The following is a 19,976-nucleotide window of genomic DNA, read 5'->3' on the forward strand; positions in this document are numbered from 1 at the left end:
ACAGAGTCAAACTATTTTTCAGATGATGAAATAGTAAGTTGTAATCCAAACTGGGTTTACAATAAACTCTGTTAAGCAATTAGAAGCTATAATCTAACTATGCATAGCAATATGACTAGATCTTAAATAGTAATGGGTTGTTAAAAAAGCACAAGATACTGAACTAGTACTGTTATGTATTCGAGGATTCCTATATATCCAAGGACATATGAAATGCATTAAAGAAGTAGCTATCTGTGGGGGTGAGAAAAATAGGAATGAAAAATGGAGAAAATGTAACTAAAATTAGACCTCACATAGACTGATGATGACTAAGTACCAAGAACGGAGTGTAATTGAGTCCATTCTCTACACTGAAAGTCCAAGGAAAAAAAAAGAACTGGGGAAAAAAAGGACATGAGTAAAGTCAGTGAGTCTATTTTTAGACAGAATGGTCCCATATTCAGAGCTGAGGGACAACCCGTCTGCTGCAGCTATAGTTCATTACATCCCTCCCATGGTAATCACTGTTCCTGGGCTCTGCAGAGGTTCCCTATGGACCCCACCTTACATTAACCTTTCTGGTTTTCTGAGGCAGCTCAAGCATGTGACTGCTCCTCACATAATCCAGCATTCTGGCAGTTCTTTCAAAACTCAGGGTTCTCATGTTCCTCAGAAATCAGCTGCTCTTATAAAAGTACTGGGAGCATCTTACATTGTGCTGAGTATTCTGAAGAGGAGATAGAGGATTTTTTAAAAAAAATATGTATTTATATGAGGATGGTTTTATATCTCAAATAGCAACACAGATATCCTGAGATTCTCTGGCTTAAGGGTAGGAAGGTGGGCTATTAGTGCTCAATTTGAGAAATAGCTAGAACCAGAAAGGGTGTGGTGGTGAAGAAATTAGCAACCTTACCAGGGCTCTTAACTTGCTGTTTTGGTTTAGATATGAGGTGTCCCCCAAAAGTTCATTTATGAGGCAATGCAAGAATTTTCAGAGGCAAATGACTGGGTGATGAGAGCCTTAACCTAATCAGTGAATTAATATAATACACTGATATGGATTAACTGGGCAATAACTATAGGCAGGTAGATTGTAGCTAGAGGAGACAGGTCACTGGAGGTATGACTTTGGGGTTTATATTCGGTCCCTGGTGAGCAGAGCCGTCTTTCTGCTTCCACATTGACATGTCCTGAGTGTTTTCTTCCATCATGACCTTCTGCCATGATGTTCTGCCTCACCTTGGGCCCAGAGCTGTGGAGTCAGCCATTTGCAGTCTGAGACCTCTGAAACCATGAGCCCCAAAATTAACTTTTCCTCTTCTAATTTTTTCTTATCAGGTCTTTTGGTCATATCAACACAAAACATTGACTAAAACACTTGCTTTGCAAAGTTATTTTAATGTGTGATCTGTTTCAATGTCCACATAATAGTAAAAGGAATAATAAATATTTGGGAAGTTGGTTAGATCTGAACAAAAGTTTCATTTTATTAAACAATAGGGTCTGGTGATTGTCCCATTGTCAACAGGCAGGTTTTGAGTAGAAGAAGAGACAGTTGATCACAGAATGATCAGGCCCTCTGCACCTTTCCTCCCTCCCTTTACTTGTCAGCTTTCTATGACTGTAATAAGATCCTTGAGATAATTAACTTGGAGAAAAGGTTCATTCAGTTCATGATTCTGAAGGTTCAGTCCATGATTTAGTGACCCCATTGCTTTTGACTTCTGGCAAGGCAACACATCATGTGAGAGCTGTTGGTGGAGCAAAACCATTCATCTCATGAGCCAAGAAACAAAATGGAAGAGGGAGAAACCAGAGTCCCACAGTGCCCTCCCAGAGTACAGCCCCAGTGACCTAAAGGCATTCCACTAGTCCTCACCTCCTAAAGGCTCCATCACCTCTCAACAGTGCCATGCTGGGGATCAAGTCTTTAACACATAGGTCTTTGGGGAACACTCACTATGCAAACTACGGCACCTCCACCTCAGCTCCAAGTCCCCATAGACAGATTAGACACATGAAATACAAAAGTCTGCAGGCCACATACTTTACTAGAACCTTCTCTACAAGTCTAAAGAAATGACCCAAAGGGCTGTTGAGAAGTCTCCATAGAGGTGGAGACATCTCCTAGTGTGTATCAAAGTCAATGGTAAAAGCAAGCCCAACAAAACCATTCCCATGATGATTATTTTGAACCTTTTAAACTTTTATTTATGTCTGGCTGGATGCAGGGGTGCATGCCTGTAATCCCAGTGGCTGGGGAGGCTGAGTCAGGAGGACCCAAGTTTGAGGCCAACCTCAGCAACTTAGCAAAGCTTAAGCAACTTAGTGATACTCTGTCTCAAAATAAGACACAAAAATGTGGACTGGGGATGTGGCTCAGTGTTTAAGCACCCTTGGGTTCAATCCCTGGCGCGCGCGCTCACACACACACACACACACACACACACACACACAAAGTCTGTTCCCCCTCTCCTCCCAAAACCTACTGGCTCCCAGCTTTGCCACATATGCACCCCTGGTTCTCCACTCCCAGGAGTACTGTCGGGGTGTGGGGTATCAGGTGAGGACGGGAGGAAACTGAAAGGTGTAAGATAAATAAAATAAAAACAACTACTGTTCTAGACTCCAAGATCTCATGTTCACCTGCCTCACTGGCCAGCCAGGGACAGAGACAACGTTGAGTCCTAGGGCACTGCTGTCTCTGCTATGTGGTGCTTCCTACTTCAAAGTCAAACAGGAACCTTTTTTCCAGACTGCAAAGAAAGGGTAGACTCTGCCTGAGAAAGAGGCAGTAAAGGTGAAGATGGGCACCTGGGTGTCTGCGTCTAGGAGGGTCACACGCCCCGCCTCATAGTCCAGGGTGACGTCTATGCAGTGAGGGATCTCGCTCAGCGGCAGGTCGATTCCCGGGGAGGTGCTGGCCCAGCACTGCTGGTGCGAGATGATTACGGCCCAGACTCCCTCCTGGGTGCTCAGGCTCATCTCCCCCTTCCTCCTCACTTCCTCGGCAGCCACTCCCACCGTGCAGCCGCCTCCGTCGCTCAGCTGCACTTTCACTTGCCAGTGGTGGAGTCCGGAGCAAAAGCCTGGAGACCCCAGCACCACCGGCAAACTATCGAAGCGTTGGGGGCTGTCGGCCAGGTTCCGCTTATTTCGCGTATACCTCACTGACTTTCTGTCTTCTGAGAGGACCAGGCTTGCATTGGCGGTCTGAGGATCCAGAGTGAGGATCCCTAGAGGAAGGAGAGCGCAGACATCAATAGAACTGACAGCAACCAGGGCCCTGCTGCAACCTGACATTGGCCTGCTCCTCTGAATCTCAGTTTCTGCTTCTGTTCTGTAAAAACAGACAATGGCAACTTCTCTACCTAAATGCCAAGCAGTGCTTGCTTCCCAAAGAGTAGTGGCTTTGCCGGCAGCAGCAGCATAGCCTGGGATTTGTCAGACACATTATATTGGGCCCCATCCCAGACCAACTAAGACAGAATCTGTTTTAACAAGATCCTTAGATGTTGTTTTTTTCCCCCTCATATTAGAAAAATCACTGATATATTTCAGAATGACAAATGCTTGTGGAAATAATTTCTAAATTAAGTACCAATTTAAAAGTAAATGCTATAGCCAGACATGGTGGCACATGCCTGTGATCCCAGTAACTTGGGAGGCTGGGCAGGAGGATCACAAGTTGGAGGCCAGCCTCAGCAATTTAGTGAGACCCTGTCTCACAATAAAAAAGCAGGGGGCTGAATATGTGGTTCAGTTGTAGATCACTCCTGGATTCAATCCCTAGTACTCTCCCCACCCACACACACACACACAAAAGGAAATGCTTTCTTTTGAAAATTGTACAATATTGTTCAAACCTATGGAGAATCTAGCACAATACCAGGCAAAAATCAAGGACTTGTTAGCAATTTTGAATGAATAATATCTTTACAAGTAACTAATGTTAATTGAACATTTATTATGTACCAGGGATTATATTAGCTCTTTGAGTGTATATCAGCTCTTTAATCCTCACAGCTCGTTATGGGGTAGGCACTATTATAATTTCCATTTCATAGAATAAGTGTGGGATGAAGAGGCTTAATAATCTGCCCAGCACCCTAAAGCTAGTAAGAGCCAAAATAGAGAACCCAAGCAATCAGGCTCCAGAATGCATGCATATAATTGCTCTGTTTGCTGCCCAGGATGAAAGGATAAGTGAAGAATGGCTCCCCAAACCCTTAGTGGTTTACCTGAATCTGTTTCCAGATGACGCACCAAGTTTTCTGAGGGAAGCAGAAATAGAAAGATCTGTAACTTAATGTTTCTTAAAGGCACTCCCAGGGCAAGTTGTCCTGAATATGAGGACAGGGACAATGTGAGGAAGGCTCTGCGTTTGCTGTGGTCTAATAGAAGAGAAGTGGCCTCACATTCCTGGACTTCCAGTCCAGTGCCTGTCCTCAGGGAAAGGAGGAAATACTCTGGGAGATGACTTCCAGTGGGGTCACTATGGGAAGCTTGCGGGGGAAGGCACTTGAGCCAGGTTTTAAAGGTAGGAAAAAAATGTAGATGAATGTAAGGCAGAAGGGCACCTAATAGGAGTGGAGGAAGCTTCAACCCCTTCCCCCCTTTTTTTTTTTTTGAATTTTTAATATTTATTTTTTAGTTCTCGGTGGACACAACATCTTTGTTGGTATGTGGTGCTGAGGATCGAACCCAGGTCGCACGCATGCCAGGCGAGCGTGCTACTACTTGAGCCACATCCCCAGCCCCAACCCCTTACCCTTTACCTGAAAATTTCTTCATCATCTCCGGGAGGGCAAGTATTTTCTTGTGAAGGTCACGAATCTTCTTGATAAGGTCAGAAGAAATGGTCTCTGGACTCACAAAAGTCTTCATCTCACACCTGCAGACAAGTTGGTAATTGGTTAGGTCCAATTCTCAAAAATTGGGTGATACTAACCAAACAGGACTACAATTAAACTAAAAACTGGTCCTACTGGCTGTGGTGAATAATTATATTATAATTATTTAATTTCTCTACCTTTGATAGAAAGATACAGTTACTAATGCAACAGGCCCTTCAGATAGACTTTACAGGAACTAATGGCTACCACTCCTTAAGAAGTGGAGGGTTGGTCCTCTAAAAGACTATTTGGAACTGTCAGCCTCTAGAGGGCAGTGCTGTACAATTTGAAAAACAGCCTTAAATTTTATTATTTATTAAATTATTATTATTATTATTATTATTATTTTGGTACCAGGGATTGAACCCAGGGGCACTTAACCCCTGATCCACATCCCCAGCCCTTTTATTTTTTTTTTTTATTTGGAGAGAGTCTCACTTAAGTTGCTTAGGGCCTTGAGAAGTTGCTAAGGCTGGCTTTGAACTTGCAATCTTCCTGCCTTATCCTCCTAAGCCACTGGAATTACAGGTGTGCCCCACCATGCCTGACATGAATTATTCTTTCTAATTTGTGTGCTGATCTTTAAAAAGTGAAAGGGCCTAGGAAGGAAGAATAAAGGAGATGGGGACCAGGACTCAGTGGTAGAGCACTTGCCTAGCATGAACTGAGGCCCTGGGATCAATCCCCAGTATCTTTATTTAAAAATAAATAAAGGACATGAAAGAAAGTACATATTGACACATATTGCAGTAGAAAGTCCCTGATTCTGGTTCTAGTGCAGCCCTTATTTGTCACTGGCTGTGTGGCTTTGTTAGTCACTTGTTAGTCACTGGCTATATGACCTTGCACAAGCATTTTACCTCCTTGGGCCTCAGCTTCTGCATCAGACTGGAAGATCTCTAATGACCTTTGTGGTCTCAGACTCTGACACTCTTTGAAAGCATATTTGGAGACATTTCCTGATTCATAGACATGTGGGATTATCCCTACCCCCACCCCCTCCACACAGCATATGACAAGTGTTCCCCAGTCTGAGTCTTAGTGAGGATTGCTAATGCACCCAGCAGAGAGGAAAGGAAGGAGCATGCATTTACAATGCCTTTCAGCACCTGGCAACTGTCCCATTTGGGTAGCATTGAAAAACTCTGCAGGAAGCAGGAGAAATGGATCTGGGGAAATCTGGCTAGTCTTCCCAGGTTCCATGCTTGTCATAGTCTATGACGATACTTTCCCTTTGAGTACTACTAATAGTGTGGATTACATATATTCCTAGATCAACTTAAAAACACAATTATTATTTATTACTCCATTTCTAGGAATAAAAATAGGTCCCCAATACTGGCCTAACAGTTTAAAACTAAACCTTTAGAATATAAAACTTTAGGGAGTTTGGACTTGGTGTGTGAGGGAGTGGCTCTTTTGTCAGTGCTTTTGCCTTTCTGGGTGACTATCCACAGGGAGGAGGTAGTAGCAGTGTCACGGGGATTCATGTGAAGGAGCTGGTGCCGGGGAGTGTGCCCTACCTGTTCTGGTTGACTCTGACATCCTACAAAAGAGAGACAAGAACATGCACTTAGTTTCCATATATAATTCCTGTTAGGGATTCTGTACCTCCTTTCTTAATTCAAATATCAGCTCAAAACTCTTTTCCTCCAGTGAGTTGTGTCTATTTATTACCTACTCATTAAACTGTCCTGTTACCTCATGTTTCCTTGCTAATGTGGACTCTGCAACCAGTTCTTTTGTGATAATTTCTGTTTTAGTCTTAGAAGGTAAGTTCTACCTCCAAAGATTAAGAGCTGGTAGAGAGCCAGGACCAGCCTTGAGTTCTCAGCGGGACCTACAGAAGACAGCATCATAATAACCATGACAGACTCCATTTAAGGAATTCTCTTTGTGGTCACAGCCCATGTGGAGTGTTTTACATGGATTCTTTCTTATAATGTTTGCAAAAACCCTACAAAGGAGTTGCTATTATTATTCCTGTGCATAAAAAAAAGGTTAAAGAAACTCCTCTAGTGATACAACTAGAAGAACCAACGTTCAAACCCAGAGCTCTCTGAACTCTTAACAAGAGCTCTTAACAAGCTCTTAACAAGACCACAGTGTATGCTTTGGGCAAGTTGCTAGACTCTCTGGGCTAGAGGAACTAGACAAGCATTGGTCCCTCCCATTAGAGATAATCTTCACTTCCCTTTCTGCCTCTCTCCAGCACATTCCAGCTCACAACATGGTGCCCCTTCCCATGGAATCCCTCTGCTCTCCCAAGAGGGGGTGGGGCGTCTCTCACTTGTAGAAGCTCACTTCCTGGCTGCTGACACTTTTCCTCCAGCTCCTTGATTTGGACTCCAAGCTGGGTGACCTCCTCAGAGACCTTAGTGATGTACTCATCCCTCTCCTTCCAGATCTGCTGCTCTAGCTCCCTCAGCCTGGCCAGCAGGAGATGCCGCTGGTCCTCCAGCTCCTGCTGCAGCCTCTCAAAAGTTGTTTCTACTTGTTGTTTTTTGTTTTCAATCTGAGTCTGTTAGGGAGAGAAAGATAGACATTGTCAGAAGGGGTTTACAGAGTTGACTTCCAGAAGAATTATTTTATTTTAGGTTCTCAGGGGCACTCAACCACTGAGCCACATCCTTAGCCCTATTTTGTATTTTATTTAGAGACAGAGTCTCACTGAGTTGCTTAGCACTTCACAGTTGCTAAGGCTGACTTTGAAACCCCGATCCTCCTGTCTCAGCAGCTTGAGCTACTGGGATTATAGGCGTGTGTCACCATGCCTTCCCAGAAGGATTACTGATGTACTTATTAAGAGGAATAGGGACTAAGGAGCTTGAAGATTCAATCCTCCAAATAAAACTATGGTAAGTTGATAAGTCTCAGGGTAAATTTACCAGTGACAAGGGCTATGCTATCATTAGCTTGAGATTCAAATAATAATGCCACATTATGCTTTCAGAACCACATTAAGCTTTTCAAAGGGCCTTCCACATCTACAATACCATCTTAACTCCACTGTACTTTCTATAGAGTTAGGTGGAGATGATTATGGTAATTTCTTAGAGAGAAATTAAGGCAAAAGGAAGTTGTGATTAGAATCAACACAGGTTGGTGAACAAGTATGTGACCCTGGTTTTAGCCACTGAGGTCACCATCTACAGGGCATGCTTTAATGGGAGTCGAGATCTGGAGAGATCTTTCTGTCCTGATAGTCCATCTCCTTGGTCAAGGTACCAGCAATTCCACACTGTGGATTTCCTCCTGGCTAACTTTGTAGCATGGATAAAGAGGTGTGAGGGAGCCAGATAGAGCCCCCACCATTAGCCTACTGACCTCAGGGTCATTCTTGTGTCAGAACTAGAATCCAGACACTTACATACATCTTTGAACCCCAAGGCTCCCATCTGAAGGTAGTGTTTTCAAGCAGACACACTCCAGCCAAAGAGTAAAGGACTAGGAGTCAAAAGACTCAGGTTTTTGTCATTTCATCATGAACCTGGGCTTTGCCATGTAGCCTTGCGAGCATCACTTTTCTGGAACTTAGTTTTTCACTCTGTAAGAAATGGATAAAAATGGATCTTGGAGCCAGGTGCTGAGACGTGCCTGGAATCCCAGCAATTCATGAGGCTGAGGCAGGAGGATTGCAAGTTCAAGACCAAAGGCAACTTAGTTCTCACTAAATCAAAATAAAAAAATATTTATATTTTTAAATATATGTTATATGTATATATATATATATATTATACATATTCAATACATATTTTATATGAATATATATTCACCTATCTCAAAAAATATAAAGGTCTGGGGATGTAGCTCAGTAGTAGAGCACCTCTGGGTTCAATTCCAGTACCACACATTTATATGTAAAAAGGATCTTAGGTTAGAGGACATCAGAACCACTTCTAGCTCTGATGTTCTGAGATGTTCTGAGATCCCAAGTGACTTTGTGTGTGGCAGCAGAAAAGTGAATAAGAACAGTTTGCCAGGTTCTTTCTGGCCAGGCAACAGATACCAGACAACAGACTTCCCTAGTCAGTTAAGAAAAACCCCAGAGAAAACGGTGGCAAGTGGCTTGGCCTTTACCAGAAGTGTGTGGAGCTTCTGATCTTCTTGACACTTTATGTCTTCAATCTTGTCCTTTTCTGTGCTCAGAGCTTCCAGACGACTTTTGAGACGATCCTGTGGGAAGAAAGGGCAGAGAAAAGTGGCTCCATTAATAATTCAACTCAGAAATATAAATTTTCTCCCACATTCTGGGAACACTGCAGAGCGCCAAAGAATTTGAAGGTGACAAAGATCCAGTTCTTGTCCCTAAAAGGATCACTACTTAAGGCAGGAGTTTGTTGAGAGTGAATAATATTAGATAGATAAATGCAGTAGTCAGGCATGCACACAGAGAGATGGGAACACAGAGGACAGACCTGCCTGTAGGGCAAAGGGAAGGCTTTAGAAAGCAGACTCCCCCCCACCCCATTTCCTCAGCCACACCATCCTACCCAAACCGGCCAAGGGGAAGCCAAGCTTCTTACCCTGTAGGGTTGAATGGCCTCCTCGAGGAGGCCCACAGTGTGGGCCTGGTGGGAGGGACCCTCCCGGCAGAACACACAGAGGAACTCGGAATCATTCTTGCAGAAGAAGTAGATCTTCTCACCGTGCTCCTCGCAGTTCATCTCTCCCACAGGACCCAAAGGCACAGGGGCCAAGAGGGTCTCTGTCTGCTCCTCTTCCTCTTGGCAGAGCGGGCAGAGCAGGACCCTGCCGGAGGGCTGGGCCCCCATTTGGGCATGCGCAGGGAGGCAGAGGCTACAGAAGGTGTGTCCACAGGCGGCACTTACTGCATCCTGAAGGGACCCTGCACAGGCAGGACAGGCAGCCCCCTGATGGACCAACTGCAGGGAGGAGGTGGAAGGCATCACGGTGCCTTCCCCAGCCTGTCCGCACTGGCCTCAGCCACGTTCACGCAAACTTCCTTTACCTGAAATTGAGTCACTTTTAAATACGTCACCAAAGGAAAGGAACACAGAGCTGACAGAGGAAGGCAGGAATGTCCGCACGGAGAAGCCACCTGGCTCCACCTCTTGCACACCTAGGAACCCTTGGCCACCACCCATCAGCTAAATGGGTCCAAACTCCAGGGCATCTTGAACTACCTAGAGGTGGCCAGGTGAGCTAGATAGTTTTCCACTCCTCTGTTATCTTCTAGTTCCTGGATTGGGGAGAAGAGCTCCCCGTGAGGTCACGTCTGAAGTTTCCTGGAATCCCTTGACCATAGTGGGGTGGAGAGAATTGGGGAGGAGCCACTTCCTGTCAGATTGAGCAGGTGGGAGCCATAAACTCGCTGTGAAGTTTGCCTGTAGCGTCAAAGTCCAAGCTGGAATGGGAGGTGACCGACTTCCGGAGACTCTGGGGGACTCTGTTCAGACGGACAGGTCTTCTTGGAGGTTTCCCTCCTCTGCCTGTCTTTCTTCATCGTGCCTTATTTGCCATGCTGGTCTTCCCTATACTCCTAAATGCCCCACTTCTGTGGACCACCATCTCCAGTGGAGTTTGGTTGATCCTGGATTTCATTTTCATATTTTAACTGCAGGTGGGAAAAGACAAGAAACCATAATGCAAATTATGTGTTGATTAAAAAAAAAAAACATAGAAAACTCAATTAGTCAAAGAGATAAATAGATTCAAGTATATTTATCTAGGGTTTACTATTTTCACATTATTAGGTCCATTCCTAATAACCACCCTTTGGGGCAGGTGTCATTACTTTCATTTTCAGAGAAGGAAATGTAAACAGAGAAGTAAAGTCACAGGCTGACAGCCACAGGCTGGGGACAATCCTAATCTCCAGGCTTCAAGTCTTGTGTTCTTCCTGCACTACCAGCCAAGACAAAGATCAAGAAGCCAGAAATTGGGGGAGGGGGGAGTCTTTCTTTGCTCACCTGCATCTGCAGATAAATCAGGGCCCCTTCCATTCATGACCAGCCCGGCACCTCCTTGTTGCCCCCTTTTCCCTCCAGCTACTTTGTATATCACCCCTACCCTCCACTCCTATCAAGAGCACAGTCTTGGAGCTATATTGTCAAATATGTGAACTACGGGCCACACATATGGCTACTGACTATTGAAATGTATATGTAAAATGTATATGTAAAATGTATATTTGAATCTGAAATTCAAAGATTTAGCACAAAAAAAGCAATTAAAATATCTCATTAATAAAGTTTTATACAGCAGGGCATGGTGGTGTACACCTGTAATTCCAGTGCTCAGGAGGCTAAGGCAGGAGGATCAAAGACAGCTTTAGCAACTTAGTGAGGCCCTAAGCAACTTAGAGACACCCTGTCTAGAAAATAAAATATTTTTAAAAGTACTAGGGATGTGGCTCAGTGGTTAAGTGCCCTGGTTTCAATCCCTGGTACTACTATTACTACTACTACTACTAGTACTACAATTAATAATAATAATAATAATGTTTCATACAGATTACATGCTGAACTCATAACATATTGGAAATAGTGGGCCAAATAAAATATATTATTAAAATTATTTTTTTCTGTTTACCTTTGAAAGGCTACTAGAACATTTTAAATTGCATACGTAAACACCGAAAAATCATCTTTAGGGGCTGGGGTTGTGGCTCAGTGGTAGAGTGCTTGCCTAGCATGCACAAGGTAGTGGGTTCGATTCTCAGGACCACATAAATGTAAAATAAAGATATTGTGTCCACCTAAAACTTAAGAATAAATATTTTTTAAAAATCATCTTTAATTTTAGTAAATAAATAAATAAATTGCATATGTGGCTTGCACTGTATTTTTATTGGACAGTATTACTCGGAAGACACACAGCTCTACCTGCAAATCATGGTCACTTCCTACTTGTTGACCTAGGGCAAGCTGAGGGAACCTGGCTAAGCCTCAGCTTTCTGCTTTACAAAGCAGAAAGCCTAATAGCACCAGCGTTACAGAGCAGATAGGTGGAATAAATAAAATGATGTGTTTAAAGTGCTTTTATCAGTATAAGGTGTGTGGTCATCATAAAGAAATGCTAGCCATGACTATTTTTCTTTCTCCTCCCCCATGCAGGGTATATTCTGAACTCATTTGAAACCTCTGGAAGCCAGTTGGGACATCACCAAATACACCCCAGCACAGGACCTTATCTGAGTCCCCACACTCTCCTCCCTACTGACTGTCAGGCCCTGGGATGGCTGATACCTCCAATCTCCCTGGAGACAGCTGGTCACATTGCAGGGAGGCAGGGGTGGCATCATCACTCTGGGACCCAGTCTCCCTCTTGTCCCCAAAAGAAGACTGATCTCTTCTCAGAGCTGACAGCTGAGATGCCAACACACTCCTCCACTGTGAGGGTCTCTGGATGGACAGAAAGCAACAGCAAGCCCCAGGCCAGGATCATTGGTCCAGACAGTAACTGAGGCCATCTCTGGAATGCTGTGAGCCCCTCTGCCTCTTCTCCTTCCCTCCTCTGCCTTTTTTCCATTTCTGCTATTGGCAGGTGTGTCTGTTCCCAAGAGAGCAGGAAAACGGAACCCTGGCACCAGAGATGCAAGTGGGTGCCTTGTCTGAGTGTGTGTGACTATGTTTGTGTCTGTGGTGTGCACATGTGAGTGTGTGAGTGTGTGTTCTGTGCCCTTGCTGCTCTCCCAATCCTTCCACCTTAATCAAGCAGAGAGAGTGACCTTGAGGAGTCCACAGGGCCAGCAGAACCAGCATGGCCTCAGCTGCCTCTGTGACCAACCTGGTAGATGAGGTCAACTGCCCCATCTGCCAAGGCACTCTGAGGGAACCTGTCACCATCGACTGTGGCCACAACTTCTGCAGGGGCTGCCTCACTCGCTACTGTGAGATACCAGGTTCAGAATCCGAGGAGTCCCTCACCTGTCCGCTCTGCAAAGAGCCTTTCCGTCCGGGGAGTTTCCGGCCTAACTGGCAGCTGGCCAATGTGGTGGAAAACATCGAGCGCCTCAAGCTGGTAGCCATGCTGGGCCCAGAGGAGGAGGACGTCTGCCAGGAGCACGGCGAGAAGGTCTACTTCTTCTGCGAGGATGATGAGGCGCAGTTGTGTGTGGTGTGTCGTGAAGCTGGGGAGCACAGGGTTCACACTGTGCGCTTCTTGGAGGATGCTGCAGGTCCCTACCGGGTAGGAAGGGGGACCTGGGCTCCCCAGAGTGGGATCAAGTTGGACTGGACCAAGAGAAATAGAGCAGAGTTGTAGATTATTTGGACCATCCTGAATCCAAATTCTTTCTCTCTACTTATGTGGTCACCCAAGCAGTAAAACTAGGCACAGAAAATCACAGGTTTATCATTTAAAGGGTGTCTTATATTGTTTACTGGTGGCCCACAGACAACAGGACCTCAGTAAGTGCTTATTGAATGAATGAGTGACCAAAACATGTGTGTGTGTGTGTGTGTGTGTGTGTGTATTAGGCTTGTATTTGAGGAAACAATCACACACCGTGTAATTGTACCATTGTTTGCATGTTCACAAGGGGGAACAGTCTTTTGGGTGTGGATCTGAGTGAGTATTCAAGTGTGTAAGTGTAACATTTTATGTTTTTTGAATAAATTTATATATATATATATATATATATATATATATATATATATATAGTTTGGATAGAATATGTAGTAGATAATTTTATCTCTTAAATGGATATGTGCCAGTTTTCGTTGTTCATATATTGTTTTACTACAAGTGAGAGTATGTGTGGATGTCTTAATTAGTTAATTAGCTCTTGATGGTGAGAATCTATATGTATTTTTGAATATGCATATGTGGGCTTTTATATGTATATACCTGTTCCTAATTCCATCCTAGAACAGTTTTAAAACAATTCATCAATTATTTCTGCATTTCCAAGTTTTTTCTCCCTTATGGAATCATACCTAGATAATTGATTCTATAAAAGAGAGCATTGTTATTTGTACAAGTTCCTTCTGGATATGTCAGAAAGCTGGAACAATTTCAGTGATATTAAGCTTGAAGTATATCAGGACAGATTCTAGATACCACCTACTAAGCTAGGCATGGTGGCACATGCCTGTAACCCCAGTGACTGGGAGGCTGAGGCAGGAAGACTACAAGTTAAAGGCCAGTCTAGGCAACTTATCAAGAAACTCTGTCTCAAATAAAAAATAAAAAGAGCTGGGAGTGGCTGGAAGGGTATCTCAGTGGCAGACTGCCCCAGGATTCAATCCTCAGTACAGGGGAAGGAGGAGAGAGAGAGAGAGGGAGAGAGAAAGACCACTTACCAGATGCAAAAGAAAGTGGATGTTTAACCAGAAGAAAGGGCAAAAGCAAGTCACAGACTTTAATGGCACAGGAGGAAGGGGAAAGCCCAGATTAAAACTCTTGAAACACAGTGTAAGAGGGAAAAGACCCGAAGAGTGTGAGCTGTCAAGGTGCTGAAGACTCAGGGCTTGTCTACCATTCCCAGAGACAGAGGGTTGGATAAGATGACACCTCTTTAGTAAATCTTTTTTTTTTTCATCTTAGCATTTTATGCTCCTTCTCCCTCAGGAACAAATACAGAAGTGTCTTAGAAATCTAAGAAAGGAGAGAGAGGAGATTCAAGAAATCCAATCAAGAGAAAATAAAAGGATACAAGTCCTCCTGGTAAGTGATTACCCTTCCCCAGGTCCCTCCCATTCCTCAGTGTCCAGGGTCTCCCTGAAAACAAGCAACATAGCATAGGGCTTTAAAGTCATCCTGAGTCTGAAATCCTGGCAGTGACACTTCACTATATGAGCTCAAGCAACTCTTTAACTTCAGTTTACTTATCTATTAAATAGAGATAAAAAAAAATCATTACCACCTCAATGAATTGCTGCAAGGATAAATGAGATCCTGCCTGTAAAGTAGCTTGGTAGTATGCACACAGTGTGTACTTCCTATATGACAGGAGGTCAGGTGTCCCCTCTACCTCCTCTGAGCCCTACCCCTTTTAGAAGCTCCTGCAGATGGTGGCTGAGGCAGTGCTGTACTGTCCAGTTCCCAGAACAGGATGGCAGGTGGAAAGAAAACCATGCCACAACTCCAGATCTCTCTGGGGAGATGGCAGGGATGCTGAGGGCTATGATTTTACCACCAAACCTTGGAGGACATGGACCTGGGCTAAGAGGGAGATAGGACCAAGTAAGGAAAAAGAAGAAAACAGATGAGGACTAAGGAGAGGAGATGATGGGGGAGGTGTTCTTCTTGGCTCTTATCCTGCCTTCTCAGACTCAGGTGGCCACCAAGAGACAACAGGTGATTTCTGAGTTTGCACATCTGAGCCAGTTCCTGGAGGAACAGCGGAGTACACTCTTAGAGCAACTGGAGAGGCTAGATGGTGACATTTTGAAGCAACAGGAAGAGTTTGATTCCCTGGTTGCTGGGGAGATCTGCCGGTTTAGTGCCCTGATTGAAGAGCTGGAGGAGAAGAGCGAGAGGCCAGCAAAGGAGCTCCTGACGGTGAGGCCTGGCCCCCCACTGTGCTCTCTGTGATCACCATCTTTACCTTGTCTACACCAGGCTACCTTCACTCAGGCATCTCTACATCCCAGATGGGAAATGGGTCACAGGACTACAAGTCCTGATTTTAGGCTGTGCTTCCCCAAATGCTCCCTGGACACTGTGCTTCCTGGTCTCCATCTCTCCATCCTATCATCTCTCAAATCTCACAGGGCTTCTGTGAGGTGAGGAAGTGGAAATGGCACTTCAAAAAGTACCAAATATTATGCAAACAAGTGTCAGGTGTTACTTCCAATGCAAGTCAGTCTTTATAACCTGAATGTCTCTTCCATCTGCCAGAAAATTCTTACTGGTTTATTTATTTCACTTTCTCAAACTGGAGGAGGGATATTGGGAACCCAACAAGGAATCATAAAGGCAGCATGATTTAGGAGGGTGCACTAGGGACTAAGAAATAGGAGACCTGGGAATGAGATTCATTCCCCTTTGCCTCCAACTAGCAGGGACCGTCACCTCACCACCTGAGTCTACACAATACAGAGATTGGGCTCTGATCCTCAAAGCCTGTGAATCCTAATGTTCTGGAACTCTATGGATCTGGTGTCCTTTTTCTGTATAGGTCTAGAAAAGGGTATTTTGTCTTTGTAGACCTAAGAAAAGTAGTAGAGAAAAACTGGAACTAAATCCTTCTCCCCCCTTTCCCATCCCCTCTGCCTTTCTCTTTCCCCTAGGATATCAGAAGCACTCTAATAAGGTAAGCAATGCAATTTCTCTTTTCTTTTCCACATAAATACACATATATAGCTGGGTGTAGTGGTGCACCCTGTAAACCCAGAAACTCAGGAGTCTGAGGCAGGAGGATTGAAAATCTGAGGTCAGCCTGGGCAACTTAGAAACACCCTGTCCCAAAATAAAAAAATAATAGAGCACTTGCCTATTGGCATGTGTGTGGCCCTCTGTTCAATACCCAGCACTGCAAATAAATAAATATTGAAAAGGACTGGAAATATAGCTCAGGGGTAGAGCACTCCTGGGTTAAGTCCTTGGTGCCATAAATAAAAATAAATACGTGCACCACATACCTAGTTATAGCCATACACAGATACAACATCCTCACATTAAGGACATACATTCAAACGTAAGCTTCCACATGCCAAAATATATTCGCACTTACAGCTGTAGATGCACACCCTCAGATAGCAGTGTCGTCTGCCTTAAAGGAAGTATGTCTGTGAAAACTGGTGTCTCCAAGCCATGTTAGAAGATGCCCACCTGATTCTGGAGGTGTTCATTAAGGAATATAATTCCCAGACCCTGTCGTTTCTGTGCCCCTAGATGTGAAACCAGAAAGTGCCGGAAACCAGAGGCTGTGTCCCCTGAGCTGGGCCAGAGGATTCGGAACTTCCCCCAACAAGCCCTCCCATTGCAGAAGGAGATGAAGATGTTCCTGGGTAAGTGGACCCCAGGCCCCCACAGAGGTGGTCATGAAGACTGGGTTTGGAATTGGTCTCCATGCTCCATTGCCAAGTGGTTGTGAATTTTGGCGAGGTTTATTCCCTTTCAGTGCCTTTATTTTCTTGCTTGAAGATTTTTAATAAAATCTGCCTCTCAGAATGATATGACAATGAAGAGAGGTAACAAAGGTAAAGATTTCTGGGGAAAAATTCAACTGATTTGAAAAATAGACAAAACTAATCCGTTGGCATTAAATAATATAAAAGAGAATGATTGCCAAGCATCTATCATTCTGTCATTTAAAAATCCACAATGGCATTTGTAATAAGTTTTAGATGATGGATGTTGTTAGTTTTCCATAACCTGTGACAGTAGTTATCTTTACCCTGTGGGAGCTGACTCATCCATCCCTCCCTTTCGCTTTCCTTCTGTTAGAGTGGCTCCCAGAGCTGGGCTGCCCCTGTGGCAACTGTGCTCCACCCTTTTCTGGAACAGGGAGTGTTGGTGGGAAAGAGTGAGGAGAGCTTGAGAGTCCAGAAGGAAACAAAAGAGATAGCACCCCTGCAACTATGACATCATAATGATGATCCATCCACAAAAACATCATCCTGGAAGAATTTTCCCTATAAATCTACTTCCCACAAATATTCCCATTCGCCTGACAGTACAGGAAATTTTACTCTAATCAAAGGCTGACCTTTCACTATTCCAAAAATTATTTCTAAGCAGGATAGAAAATAAATCTAGCTACTTATCTAGCAGATGTTTCTTGAGCATTTATTATGTGCTGGACTGTGGATACAGAGGTAAGCAAGGCAATATGGCTGCTGCCCACTCAGACCTAGGGCAGTGGTTCTCAAAGGGGGGCTCCTGGTCAACAGCAACAGTATCAGTATCCCCTTGGGAACTTGTTAGAAATGCAATTTTGAAGCCCACACCAGAGCACAGGAATGAATCAGGTGTGTGTTAGCAAGTACTTGAGGTAATTCCAATGCAAGCTTACGTTTAGAACCGCTGGCCTAGAGGATTCTAACTTCTATTCTTCTCCTTGTCCCTTCCCTCTTCTGGACCTGTTCCCTTATCACTGGGTGTTCTCTGGTTTCAAAAATAATGAAATCTCATCGTGTTTTATTTTCTCTTTACAGAAAAACTCTGCTTTGAGTTGGACTATGAGCCAGGTAAGCAGCCTACATCAGGATGGCGATCCTAAAAAGGAGAAACAATCTTGCAGGGCTCTACACTGAGCACTACAGTAATCATATATATATAATCACACACATCATATACACACACATGCATATGTATTCACATATATTTGAGTGTGTGTACACACAGAGAGTCACCCCTGCATACCCATGGGTTCCATATCCATTGATTCAGCCAACCTCAGATAGAAATATTCAGAAAATCTGTTTGTGCTAAATATGGCCAGACTTTTTTCTTGTCATTATTCCCTAAACAATACAGTATAACATATTTACATAGCATTTACAACTTTGTATGTATTATAAGTAATCTAGAGATGATTTAAAGCATATAAGAAGATATGTGTATGTAAACACTACACCATTCTATATAAGGAATTTAAGCATCTGAAGATTTTGGTCTCCATGGGGTTCCTAGAACCAGTCCCCTACAGATACCAAGGGATGGTATATATACTTATATATATATAAGAAAGGACAGGTGCACATACATTCCTCATGAAGCTTACATTCTGATCTGCACATGTTGAGTGGATAGAAAGATTAAATTGGAATGGAATAAGGCATATCAGAGAAGCCTTTTTGCATGAGGGAAACTTTGGTCTGGGTTTATAATCACATTCTCAAAGAGCTGCTCCCTCTCAGGTGTCATTTCATTAATGACAGTTTGAAAGAGGGCAGCGTTATTTCCCATCTATCAGCTAAAGACACGGTCCTTTGGAGGAGGAGTCATAGAGTTGTTGGGATAGCTCCCTAACCCATGAATAGATCTGAATTTATGGGTTTTCCTCACTGTATGGATACTAAAAGTAAAAATTTGAAGTGTTCTGCCAAAGTTTTTGCTGTTAAAAAGTGGTCATCAGAGTCTGGCAGTTTGGAGTGACTGAAGCAGGGTGAATAACCCAAGGCTGTCTGAATCAAGTCTGACTCAGACAGCCTGCTGGTAGTACAAGTGTGCAAAGGAGTCACCATGCCCTGGAGAGAGAGCAAGGGAGAAATCCTGAAGTTAGGCCCCAGGGAAGAAAAGTCTCTGCCTCTGAGAAGGAGATGGGGGAGGGGCAGCTGTGTGTACCAGCAGGAGGGAGGTCCAGCTGGCAGGTACTTCTTGCAGCCCAGCAGGACAGAAACCGAATAAGGGCTGTAGCGCCCTCTGAGGTTCCTTAGAGGAACCCCCTGGGCACCATGTTGAGATGCAGAGTCTGAGAGTCTGTATTTACAACAAGTTCCCAGGTGATGCGCATGCTGAGGGTCCTTGCAGGTGCCATTAGAAAGCGGGTGCAAAGAAGAGTTTTAGGCTCTCCTTGAAGGTCATAGCATGTTTTCTGACATCTTTGTCTCTTTGGGTTTTTCCCATAGCTCACATCTCTCTAGACCCCCAGACTTCCCACCCCAAGCTCCTCTTGTCTGAGGACCACCAACGGGCTCAGTTCTCCTACAAATGGCAGAATTCACCAGAAAGCCCCCAGCGTTTTGACCGGGCCACCTGTGTCCTAGCCCACAGTGGCTTCACAGGTGGGAGACACACCTGGGTGGTGAGCGTGGACTTGGCCCACGGGGGCAGCTGCACTGTGGGTGTGGTGAGTGAGGATGTTCGGCGTAAGGGGGAGCTGCGGCTGCGCCCAGAGGAGGGCGTGTGGGCTCTGAGGCTGGCCTGGGGCTTTGTCTCTGCCCTGGCCTCCTTCCCTGCAAGACTGGCCCTGGAGGAGCAGCTCCGGCAGGTGCGGGTATCTCTTGACTACGAGGTGGGCTGGGTGACCTTTGCCAATGCTGTCACTCATGAGCACATCTACACCTTCACTGCCTCCTTCACTGGGAAGGTCTTTCCCTTCTTTGGGCTCTGGGGCCGAGGGTCCAGTTTCTCTCTGAGCTATTGAGAGGGTGAAATTACCCTCCTCCAAATACAAGACTCAAATCAAGTATCATGTGAACTTGATCTCTGGCTGAGTCATTTGGAAGACTTGGAATA

At 44.5% G+C, this 19,976-nt stretch overlaps 2 protein-coding genes across 3 annotated transcripts; one reads left to right on the plus strand and one right to left on the minus strand.

Moving 5' to 3' along the window:
• Positions 1–2,706: 2,706 nt before the first annotated feature.
• On the minus strand, positions 2,707–9,790 carry Trim15 (tripartite motif containing 15). Its single transcript, XM_026415330.2, has 7 exons — positions 9,407–9,790; positions 8,961–9,056; positions 7,171–7,401; positions 6,404–6,426; positions 4,764–4,879; positions 4,227–4,259; positions 2,707–3,221 (listed from the first exon to the last, which is right to left on the minus strand). The coding sequence occupies exons 1-7, from the start codon at positions 9,788–9,790 to the stop codon at positions 2,707–2,709; spliced, it is 1,398 nt and encodes a 465-aa protein (XP_026271115.2).
• Positions 9,791–12,605: 2,815 nt separating this feature from the next.
• Positions 12,606–19,884, plus strand: Trim10 (tripartite motif containing 10). Of its 2 annotated transcripts, none has more exons than XM_077802075.1 (7): positions 12,606–13,034; positions 14,418–14,513; positions 15,120–15,350; positions 16,082–16,104; positions 16,662–16,801; positions 17,951–17,983; positions 19,367–19,884. In XM_077802075.1, exons 1-7 carry the CDS (start codon positions 12,606–12,608, stop codon positions 19,882–19,884), a joined length of 1,470 nt encoding a protein of 489 aa, XP_077658201.1. The 2 variants fall into 2 exon arrangements, with proteins under 2 accessions (XP_077658201.1, XP_026271110.2); XM_026415325.2 differs by having other exon boundaries at positions 16,686–16,801.
• The last annotated feature ends 92 nt before the right edge of the window (positions 19,885–19,976 follow it).

This window comes from Urocitellus parryii, chromosome 8 (genome assembly GCF_045843805.1).
Source record: "Urocitellus parryii isolate mUroPar1 chromosome 8, mUroPar1.hap1, whole genome shotgun sequence".
Lineage (NCBI taxonomy): Eukaryota > Metazoa > Chordata > Mammalia > Rodentia > Sciuridae > Urocitellus > Urocitellus parryii.

What these genes read in the sequence shown, in the direction of transcription:
- Trim15 (XM_026415330.2), bottom strand. Translation starts at nt 9,790, where the DNA reads ATGCCTTCCACCTCCTCCCTGCAGTTGGTCCATCAGGGGGCTGCCTGT. An exon ending in AGGCCATTCAACCCTACAGG is followed by an intron (nt 9,057 to 9,406) that starts GTAAGAAGCTTG and finishes TTCTTCCCACAG; the next exon opens with GATCGTCTCAAAAGTCGTCT. An exon ending in GATGATGAAGAAATTTTCAG is followed by an intron (nt 4,260 to 4,763) that starts GTAAAGGGTAAG and finishes TGCTTCCCTCAG; the next exon opens with AAAACTTGGTGCGTCATCTG.
- Trim10 (XM_077802075.1), top strand. Translation starts at nt 12,606, where the DNA reads ATGGCCTCAGCTGCCTCTGTGACCAACCTGGTAGATGAGGTCAACTGC. An exon ending in ATGCTGCAGGTCCCTACCGG is followed by an intron (nt 13,035 to 14,417) that starts GTAGGAAGGGGG and finishes CTTCTCCCTCAG; the next exon opens with GAACAAATACAGAAGTGTCT. An exon ending in TGAGTTGGACTATGAGCCAG is followed by an intron (nt 17,984 to 19,366) that starts GTAAGCAGCCTA and finishes TTTTTCCCATAG; the next exon opens with CTCACATCTCTCTAGACCCC.